Genomic DNA, 11,006 nt, shown 5'->3' with positions numbered 1-11,006 from the left:
GAGGAACATCCAAATCTTGGAGCAGCTCTCAGTGGCACTGGCTCTCAGCCCCACAGTCAACCCTGAGTGCTTCTCAAGGGCACAGAGAGAAGGGGCACTGGTGCACTACTGAGCTGGGCGTTGATTTTTTTGGTTTTGGTTTTGGGTTGGTTTTTTGGGATTTTTTCGCCGTGTGTTGACCTTTCAGCCAGGATTTGCCCTTAGAGGTTTTGTTTTCTCATGACCAGCTGGACTTTAAACTCCAACATCTCTCCTGTAGCCATTTCCCACAAGAGCTGCAGGAATGCAGTCAGGCACCATTAGGTTCAGAGGGTAAAAATGGAAAGGTGCTCTTGGATAATATTCTTCCTTCTCTCTGCCCTTTTCCTTCAGACTGAGCAGGCAGGTATGGCTTTTGTTTTGTTGCACCTTTAATTCTGATTTGTGCTGCTGCTTTTCTAAAAACACCGGTAATTTTGTACCTTATATAATGTTTACTTTGTGGCACACAGTGAAATCAATGAAAACAGTCCGTTCCTTATTTTCTCTATTTTTCTGCTGTTTATTTCATACAGCTAAGTGAAAACTGCTGTAGGTTAATGGGGCAATGTAGTTTTTAAGTACCATCATTTATGCCAGGGTAATATTTTGTCTTTCTTTACAATTTCTAGAGTATCCCAGATATTAAAGACAATTTTGTTTTATATTTCTAGTTGCTGCTGAAATAAAGATAAGAGAGTCCTATGAAAGAGGCCAATGTGCATGCTTGTTATAGCTTGAAGAAATTTATGGTTGTGTATTAATCCTCCATGGTTTGTCAAAAATGAGGAGGAGCCAGGCAAGGAAGAAAAAGATGGTGATCTCTTAAGAAAGTCAAAACACCCTGCAGCAGAACTTTACAGCCAGCTGTACTGAATGTGTCAGAACCACTGCACAGCAGAAATATGTGGTGGGGGTCAGATAACATTTCAAATGCAGAACAGAGTCATGGAGCTTTTCCTTTTCAATATCATGTGCAAGTCAGTTGCTTATGGGATATCCTTCAAAAAGATAACTAAATATCTGTACAGTTTCTGAAAAATTTTGCTATTGCTCTCACATTTTCCAGTTCTATGATTATTTATTACTTCAGCCAGCAGTGTTGGGTCCCCAGTCATTGTACAAAAGAGAAAAAAAAAAAAAACCCTGAATATTCCCTGCCCAAACACATTAACCTTCCAAGCACAGAAGAACTGAAAAACATGCGCTGATACATAGAGTCACACATTGTTTAATGTGGAAGACAAGGCTCCAGCTGCCCAGCTGTCAGGAATTTTGTGATGGAGGTATCATTTGTAAAGAGGAATTTTAAGATCTGTTAACTCTTGTGTCTCTGGTCTCTCCTTCTCTTTACTGAAATCTGAAAGATTACAATGTCTTCCACATAAACAGTGGTATGGGATATAGCCCTCTTAACTCTGAGCATTGATGAGGGGTAGTTTTTATTTACTCTCCTTAAGAGAGAATTGATTGAGAACTCAGCTATGTCATGGCTTTGCTTCTCAGGGAAAAAAAAAAAAAGAAAAGAAAAAAATAATGCCATGAACTAAGACTGAAGAACACCATTTTGGACTCACCATCATAACTTAATACAACTAATACTCACTTCTACCAATGTGTCTGAAACCCCCACACAGTCTCAAAAAGTAGCCTTTGCCTTTTATATTAATGTTTTCCCCTCTTTCCCTGGCTGTGCCACCACACTCTGCTCTGTATGTCTCCTGCAGTAAAATTATGTGCCACGTGCCAGGAAGGGCTTCAAATTCCCCCTGCTTGGGAGGAAGTCAGGCATTCCCCAAAAGTAAAAGTTCACAACTCCTCAGCTGAATTTGGGCTAAGACAGTAGAACTCTTTAAGTATGTAAGTTTTATGTGTCAGAAACCCCAAATCAACCAAAATTATTTAACTTACAGAAGAAGGTAAAAGTATATAAAGAAATTAATCTAAGTACTTATGTTAGTGTTTTGTTATACAATGTTCCAGTATTTATATCAGCTGATGATGCAAACAGTGTTATCAAGAGACAGAGACGTGCCAGTTCCCTACTTCTGGAGGAGGTCCTTCAAGGCAGCTTGGAAAGAGAGTGCCTAGAAGAGAGATGTACACATGAAGAAGCAAGAGAAGTATTTGAAAATGATGAAATCCTTGTAAGTATTTTGTTTCCCTGCATGCACAATAAAAACTGCTCCCATGATCCTTTACCTATGAAACACAAGACTGCTTCATTTGTTTGGGTTTCTCTCAGTGTGAAATCTTTGCATTTGCCATCTCAGCAGGTAGCAAGGAGGTATCTTCCATGGTAAAAATGGAAATTATGAGGTCAGCTCTGATATTTTTCCTGAAAATGTTGTATCACGTTCCTCATATTAGTAAATCACATGGCTGTTGTCCCATCCTGACCATACACAGAAATACAGCTGCAGCATCCCTTAGGGACCAGGAGGGGTAAAGGGGTGTTGGTCAGCAGAAGAGAACCTGGAGGGCAGCATAAAGGAGTTCCAGGTACTCCTGCCAGTACATTGGCTTCATCAGGGTCCAACTCAAATGCCTCTATGCAAATGCATGCAGCATGGACAGTAAATGAGAGGAGTTAGAGTTGTGTGGGGCACTGGAACAGAGAGAGAAGCTGTGGATTGGACACTCCATACCTGGAAGTGTTCAAGGCCAGGTTGGATGGGCCTTTGAGCAAACTAGGCTAGTGGAAGATGTCCCTGCTCAAAGCAGGAGATTGTAACTAGATTATTTTTAAGGTTCCCTTCCAACCCAAACCATTCTGTGATTTTTTGACTGGGGCAGAGGGAATCAATGCACCAGCAAATAGTGGGACCTATAGAATCTATAGAATTCCTTTGCACGAGGAGCTCTCCAGACATACACAGAAGGATGCTGGGCTCTTTAATGGGAATATGGACGGAGTTTTGTTTGCAGGGAAAACAGAGGAAATAGCTGTAGGGCTGCCCATGGGCAGCCGTGGTGCTGAAGGGAAGGGAAGGGAAGGGAAGGGAAGGGAAGGGAAGGGAAGGGAAGGGAAGGGAAGGGAAGGGAAGGGAAGGGAAGGGAAGGGAAGGGAAGGGAAGGGAAGGGAAGGGAAGGGAAGGGAAGGGAAGGGAAGGGAAGGGAAGGGAAGGGAAGGGAAGGGAAGGGAAGGGAAGGGTGGGCAGAGGTCTCCCCTGGGGGAAAGCAGCTTCAGGGTGAGCTCAGTACCCAGGGAGGTGCAGGGCACAGAGTGGTGGTGACCAGCAGTGGTGCCCCCAGCTCTGCTCCGTGCTGGCTGCTCTGCCTCCAGCTGCAGATGGGATGGGACAGGATGGGGTCACTCCCCAGGCTGCTGCACGCCAGAGGGACAATAGCCAGAGAGTTTTTTTCAGGAAGCTGCATTGCTAAAGGATCCAGCAGTTCCCCTCTGGCCTATGAAGTGTTTCTTTTCCTTTACAGCTTCTTAAGAAACAATAAAGTAAGCAGTTGGCAAGGCACCTCCCTTCTCATGCATATTTTGCTAGCAGGGCAGAAATTATAGCTGGGCAACTTTGTAAATATTAAACCATATTCTCTCATAACATGTTTTTTGTTTAGCAAAATATTTATGGCATATTAAATTATTGAGAATGAAAATCTAATTTCCTTTTTTTTTTTTTCCACCTAGCAAATATTTTGGGATGTCTACTATGGTAAGCTGGGCTCTTGATTTCTCTCCTTCTTAGTACTGTCACATTATGAACATTATGATTCAGTCTAACACTAGTTTTCTAAGAGTTTATTCTATGAGAAGCAATCAGTCTCTATTTGTCATGTCTGTAGTAAAGCAGAAGGAAAATTATTGATGTGAAATTATTTTTAAAAAGTAATATACAGGAAAAACCATTTAAAGCTGCAAGAACAATAAAAGTAGAAGGTGAGTAAAGGTTATCATAGTAAATAGGCTACTTCTTCTCCTGAATCTGAAACAGCCTGGGACATGAGAAAGTACCTTTTGCTGATTCAACAGAGCAGCACAGTTTCACCAGCAAAATCTCCCAAATAGAGAATTAGCACTGAAACCTGAGCAAGATAAGCAGATACTAAAAGCTACTGAGCTGTCTACAAACTCTGCACACAGGAATTGCATCATTCCCTGCCAGCTGCCAAGGGAAGAAACAAATCTGTAGAAGCTGAGGGCCTGATGTAACTAAATGTTACCAGAACAAGGAACCTGTGGCACCTGTGACTATGCCCTATACCCTCCCTTTTTTCTGTATGCTTCATCCCAAATTTTTCTCTTGTTTTTAATTTAGGTATTATTAATCTCTAATCTTAAATTTAAAGAGTGGATAAGGAGGTGGCAAAACCAGCACTCAGTAATAATTCTCTGCACAAGCCACTAAATCACTGAGTCCTGGGAACCAGTACATAGAAGAATCCCATCAGTGCTATGAATGTTATGAAGAATGATGCAAAATATTTGGCATTTTATTATTTCTGTGAGGGTGGGATTAATTTCTAATTTGAGTCACTGGATATTTTTACTAAGCATGTCATGCAGGCTTCCTCTCTAGCCTAGGAAGAGAAGGGCAACCAGTTCAGAATGGTCCCTGCAAACAAGCTTAAACACAATTAGGGCACATTACTGACTTCAGCCTCAGGGGTGGCTTCCTGGCTGTAATTAAAAGCCATAAGTTCTGTGTTCTTTCTAAACAACAGCAGTGTGTGTTTCAATCTCTGTGATGTCTTCTCTGACATTTTGAAGAGTGTTGCTTTTGAAGAGTGGCTTCTTTCCTCCTCACTAAACAAACACATTTTTTCATCCTGTCTTCCAATTGTCTCATCTTTTAGAGCTCTGGTATCCATGTTGCTTTCCCCTGAAAGTCCAGGGTGCAGTGGATAGATCTGCACTGTGAATAGAAGAGGGCTGGGCAGAAAGGCTGAGCACTCACCTAACTTCTGGCTCACCCACCAGCTCTGTTTTGTACTGCTCCACCCTTTGTCCCTTCAAGTCAAAACCGATGTAGTGGCATCTTGCTGGATATCTGCTGCCAGGGCACTTTGCCTGAGGTCACACCTGTCCCCGGCCCTCTTTCATCAACAGCATAAACTTAGCCATTGACAATCTCTCTTTAAACATCACTTTCCAAAAGTTTTGTGCATGCTTTATGGCAGTGTGCTCACTTAATGACAATGTCATTGGAGACATTGTTATTTTATGATGTTTGCGGATTCCCCCTAGGTCCCTTATCCTATAGTATGATTAGATTTAAATGGTCTAAAGTGTTTGATCTTGAAAACCGTGTGTTGTTTTTTATTTACTACCTTTTTATATTCTGGCTGCTTACAGTTCAATTATTCTAGTAGCTTGCCAGTAACAGAAATCAGGCACATCTCTATATTTCCTTGAATCTTCTCTTTCCTCCTTTAATAAAGCTAGGTGCTGGATTTATTTTCTTCCCAGCGTGCATTTCAGAGGCTTGAATCTATCTAATTGCTTCAGGCTGCAGGGGTAACCCCTCCCTAGCTCCAGCTCCTCAATTCTGCCTGCTCAGATGTGTAGGTGAGATTCCCCAAATTCACTCAAAACCCCCCCGGAGGTCTACATTTAGCTTGGATGTGCTGGTGACATCCGACTGCATATGGGTTCAAGGTGATAACTATTTCAGCCCATATTTTAGTACATCTAACACTCAAAGATATGCGTGCCCATAGTCTAAGCAGATGGTGACTGGTGTTTTTTCCCAGTAGCTGGCAGAGTTTTCACTTTTCCATCCCACGAATCAGCTAGGGCAGCTTTCTGATAGAGTTAACATCTCTGAAAAAGTGTCACTTTTTAGAAAGGTTGGTTATCATGTCCCAGGTTAGGCTCTTCTGGCTTGCTTACTGATAGCCTACATCTACAATAGGCAGCTGTTACTTGCAGCAAGTTTTCAAACTGCTTAGGAGCCATTCCTGTGGGCAGCTTGAAGGGAAACTGGCAGGTCTGCCTGGTACTTTACTCACAGTGAGGACACCCTCTCATTTCAATCTTCAGTTCATCAGAAAGAGTAAGCTTGCTAGTGTCTGAGCTGCTGCATGATAATTGTGCAGATATATAAAAGTTATATTTCCTCCTATTTTGATGTTGCTTGCTGTACAATTGCTCTATAATTCTGATGCCAGCTTTTTCTATTCAGTGCATATCAATCTAACAGGGAAGACCTAAAACACCAGTCTTGTATTACATTTGTAAAAAAGCAGGAACTGTAACTCAGTCTTTTTCCCTGATTCACAGCATCCATCCTCCCGTAGGAGGCTCTGCCTCTGAGCAGCTCCCCACCTCTCTGACAGGGGCTGCAAGAGTGCCTCTGGAAGCAGATTTGAGCTAAAATTACCCCTGAGGAGCAGTTGAGTGACATTTAGCCCATCTCCTTCCAAACTGCTCTTCCAACACATCCCTGAAAGGCTCATGTGCCAGGGTGGGGGCTGTGTAATTTAGGATCAGTGGTGGTGACTCCTCCCTCTCCACTTCTTCAGGTGGCAGGAGGTGCTCCTCGAGCCCTTGCCAACACAATGGTGTGTGTGAGGACAGTATCCGTGGCTACACCTGCACCTGTGCCGACGGCTACGAAGGAGAGAACTGTGCTTTTGGTAAGGCACTGCCCTCCTTCTGAGAAGCCCCACCTGGTCTTGTCACAGGGTGTCCCTGTGACACCATACACAGCTCTCCCGTGATGCCAGATACCATGGTTTTGGTTAAAACACACAGTTCTGGGCAGAGCAGGGTGATGTGTGCTGGCTGTCCACAAAACATCATGACATCCTGAGGTTCCATAGGCTGTCTGTCCCTGTGCCCTGAGCCTCCCTTCTCCAGGGAGGCAGCACAAGGGCTGCAACCAAACCACCTCATGGGTACACCCCAAAGCCCGCCCTGCCACTGCCACCTGCCCTGCCTGGCTGCATGTCCTGCTGTGGTCCCAGGTGTGTGAAGGACCAAGGCTGCACCCTGGTGTCTCTGAGGCTACACACACCCACAAGACAGTCCCTCAGGACAGAAGAACTCCAGAAAACAAACCCCTTCCAGTGGAAGTAAAAAGCATGAAGTAAAAAGCATAAAGTAAAGCAGATGCTTTCTGGCATGGGAAAATCCTGGGCCAGATATTACATTTTTTGTGTCTGCCAGGTTCTACTTGCCAGCCCTTACATCAGTATTTCTGCTGGTTCAGAGGTCCCCTGGGGTGGGAGACGCCCTGGCTGCAGCAAGGCAGGGTCATTTACTGTATAAAGGGCGTGACTGTGACCAGCTTCTGGGGGAGCACAGAAGGTGACACAGCTTGGACCAGTGCTGGAGCTAGATGATCTCAGTAGGAGCCTTAGGCAGCCATGTTACACAAGATTTTTTGCTACCTATGAGCTAGATCAAATAGCTTTTTCCTTGTGCTAAAAATTTAAGTGTTTGCTCAACTATGGAAAGTTGAGCATGTTTCAAAGTTCATACTACCTTTCTTTTTTTCTTATCTTTGGTGGTTGATAATCTAAACAAGTGTACAAAATGAGAGCTATGGGTTTTTTCTTTCTCAAAACTAGAAATTTTAGCTACCTTCTTCCTCAAGCAGTACTGGTCTTCATAACATGTGCAACAGTTCCCCTCACTGCAGATACTTGGTGTTTTGTTTAAAAACCCATGGCACCCTTTCCCAGAACTCAGAAGTGCAGTGTCTGGTGCAGCGGGGAGCACAATTTGCAATGAGTCTGTGAATGCTGCAGAGACTCAACTCTCTCCAATTTCTGCTCAAGGGAAAAACATCCAGGTGGTAAATACAACCAAGCCAGAGTTCCTACCATCTCCACACCAAGTGAAAAAAAAAAACCAAAACACAACAAAACATACAAGACTCAAGCCACGAAAGAATACTCCATGTTTTTCCTCTACTTGTTCTGTTTAGCTAAAAATGAATGTCACCACCAAGCAAAGGTAGGATGTGATCACTTCTGCTATCCAGGAAGTAATTCCTACCGCTGTTCCTGTGCTGATGGCTATGAGCTTGGGAAGGATAAAAAACAGTGCATTGCATTAGGTAGGTGTGACCATGGAGGTAGAGGGGGCACCTGCTCGGGGCTGGGGTGGGCAGGCCACCATCTAACACATGTGATCAGCTTGCTTCAAGCCTAAAGCAATTTTACTAGGTAGAAAAAGGAATCTAGGGACCACCACACAAGATGACAAAGTAATGGTAAAAGAAGGGCTATTTGATCAGAAAATTTAAATATGAATCAGCAGAGAGGACTTGCACCATCCCACATATCACTCACTGGCCCAGGTTTTCCACTCCTGTGTTTGGTAAAGAGTAACTCTCGGTGAACATCTGTTCGCTTTGGAATGAGATTTGGTTGATTCCCATCAGGTGACCAATGGTCTGATAAATTAAGAGAAACATTTGCTGCCATATTAATTAGCTTGAAACAGTAGCCCTTTTTATTTCTTAAGTATCATATTAGGTATCTCATTCAATTTCATCCCCTTACAAAGAAAGTCTACTAAAACCCCAGAAGTATTCTTAGACTTGTGTCTGTTATTTGCACGAGTAGAGCAGCCAAATCAAGAGCTCAGCTGTAGAGCCACACTTTTGGTGGTGAAAGACTGATATCCACACTCAGTGCACACTTCAGGTGGGCTTTACATCAAACTGGCTCAGTTCAGTCTTGTGGACTACGCACCAGTCAGCTGTGAGAGCATGTAGTGTGTGTACCTGGAAGGCGTGCTGTGGTTTAGCTTCACCTGAACAGAATCCAGTGTGTGTGACCCAAACCCAAACGAAGCAGAAGTGTGACAAATGCAGGTAACTGGGTGATCCAATCAAAAAGCATGTGTTGTTTGAACCAGATGAGAAAGGCATGCATGTCCCTAGAGTGACAGCTGTAACAAGAAAAATCCAGGAGTTCCCTTGTGTAGACTGGGCTGCAGCTGTCAGGTATTTGACACAATTTGAATACAGGATAGAAAAATGAAGGAGCAAGCTGTGCTAATGGTTGGCTGGAGAGGAAGCCTCATTTCATTAGTGACAGGCACACAGGTCTAACATGGTGACCCAAAATGTTCATCCCATTGCTAAACTATTATGACTACAATTGTCAAACAAATTACTCCAGTTATCACCAGCTGAGAAATTGTTGTTCTCCTTTTCCCTTGTGCAAAACAGAACCCCAAAGTCTAGGTGGGACAGCAAGGCATTTGTGGGTATTAGGTATCTTGAAATGATACGGCATCAAGTTTTGATTTTTTCTTTTTTAATCCATTTGTTAGATGCATGTGCATGTGGCAGACTGCAAGACAGTGATAACCTTTTAAGTGAAACCAGGAAGAAAAGCGATGAGCGATTTCCTTGGCAGGTATTCCTAGCAATACATGAAACCCATCACTTATCGTCACATGGACAGCGCTATCTATTGTCTCTTGGCATTTTCTTAGGTACTACTGCTAAACTCAGAAGGGAAAGGCTTCTGTGGAGGAGTGTTGCTAAAAAGTAACTTCGTGTTGACCACAGCAGAGTGTGCCCTTCTGCACAGCCATTTTCAAATCAGAGTTGGTGCTGGTAGGTGATCCAACACCTTTTTCTTGCTGCATCACATTTCAGTATTGACAAGCTAATTTTTTAAAAAGCTTATTAAACTTATTGCTGCATAAAGATACTGTTAAAGGAAGCAAATATGCTGTCATTTCCTTTAAGCACCTCACCCAAGTATCTGAGCTAGAACTACAGCTACTCCACATTCTCCTTTACAAGGCAAGCAGAGACAAGTGCCTCTTGAACACTGAGCTGAACTCAGCACCCAGAGATCAGCTAAACATGGTGGATTTAGTTTCATGCCAAAATTCAACTCAGTGCTGGATATTCATCCTTACTGCTGAAGTTATTCATGCTCCTACCAGCATTAAAAAGCTGCCAGTGTATTATTCCTCTTTTCCCTTTACTGCAGAGGTTTTGAGGAAGAGTGCCTTTAGCTCCTCTGCTGCACATGTTTCTCAGCACGCCCAGGCAGACTGCATGCAGCTTTCAGACCTCTGATAAACTATTGCTAAGAGCAGTGAAATGTCATTGCTCCACAGGGCCTAATGGAACAAGTGGAACTGGGAAGATAATGCAAGTTAGTGAGAAGCACGTACACATCCGGTATGATGAGGACACTGGTGAGAACAACATTGCATTACTACAACTTCAAGAGCATGCTGAGTGTGACAACTACCACCTTCCTGTGTGCACCCCTGAGAGAGACTTTGCAGAACATGTTTTAATTCCAAAACTGGCTGGTACAGTCAGTGGCTGGAGAATGGAAGGCGATGAACTTCAAGGCGAAGAGCTGCAGGTTTCGTACCTTCCTGCTGAGGACTGCAAACAAATACTCAACATCAGCCTCACCAACAGGCAGTTCTGTGGGCACCTCCAGGAGGCCATGGACAAACGCCTGGCTGGAGGAAGCTTTTTGGTTACTGAGTACAAGGGCACGTGGTTTCTCACTGGTATCCTGGGATCCTGGCCACTAGAAGATACTGACTGGGAAACATTGCTTTTCACCAACACTGCAAGGTATATAATATGGCTTAAACAAAAAATAAAGTAAGACACAAACACAACCAACTCTCAAGCACCAATCATTGCAAGGAAACATATGGATGCAGCCACTACCCCCATATGACTCTACTATTTGCAGCAATGGAAGTTGCAACAACAACATGTATTTAACTCCAGTTCATACAGAAAAGCCTGCTTGTCTTTCCTTCTGCTGACACACAGTACTGTGAAACTCATGACACAGTAAACCTAGTTATTGAACTAAAAACTGATTTAAATTTCCTAGAACTGTTCATCCTAAATCTCAGTATTTTTCTGTGATATTAAATGTTGCTAGTACCCTGAGGTTTGATTCAGCAAATTCATATTCTTATTTCAGTATCCATACAAGTAAAACTTACAAAGACATGGGGAATATGAAGCTTTTAAATGTCTATGCTGAGGTTAGGACTTGACATTTTCATCACACTAAAAAAT

The 11,006-nt window shown here is 43.2% G+C and overlaps 1 protein-coding gene across 1 annotated transcript; it reads left to right on the top strand.

The window, feature by feature from the left end:
* The first annotated feature begins 318 nt into the window (after window positions 1–318).
* PROZ (protein Z, vitamin K dependent plasma glycoprotein) lies at window positions 319–10,985 on the top strand. The gene is made up of 8 exons (XM_062487983.1): window positions 319–385; window positions 2,002–2,165; window positions 3,662–3,686; window positions 6,496–6,609; window positions 7,905–8,036; window positions 9,263–9,348; window positions 9,428–9,551; window positions 10,067–10,985. The coding sequence occupies exons 1-8, from the start codon at window positions 319–321 to the stop codon at window positions 10,576–10,578; spliced, it is 1,224 nt and encodes a 407-aa protein (XP_062343967.1). The 3' UTR covers window positions 10,579–10,985.
* The last annotated feature ends 21 nt before the right edge of the window (window positions 10,986–11,006 follow it).

Source organism: Cinclus cinclus, chromosome 2 (genome assembly GCF_963662255.1).
Source record: "Cinclus cinclus chromosome 2, bCinCin1.1, whole genome shotgun sequence".
In the NCBI taxonomy this organism is placed as follows: domain Eukaryota; kingdom Metazoa; phylum Chordata; class Aves; order Passeriformes; family Cinclidae; genus Cinclus; species Cinclus cinclus.
This window is presented reverse-complemented; position numbering and strand designations above follow the sequence as displayed.

Excerpts from the sequence above, each read along its gene's own strand:
- PROZ (XM_062487983.1), top strand. The coding sequence starts at position 319 with ATGGAAAGGTGCTCTTGGATAATATTCTTCCTTCTCTCTGCCCTTTTC. Across the intron at positions 2,166-3,661 it reads TTGAAAATGATGAAATCCTT|CAAATATTTTGGGATGTCTA; the intron begins GTAAGTATTTTG and ends TTTTCCACCTAG. Across the intron at positions 6,610-7,904 it reads AGGAGAGAACTGTGCTTTTG|CTAAAAATGAATGTCACCAC; the intron begins GTAAGGCACTGC and ends TGTTCTGTTTAG.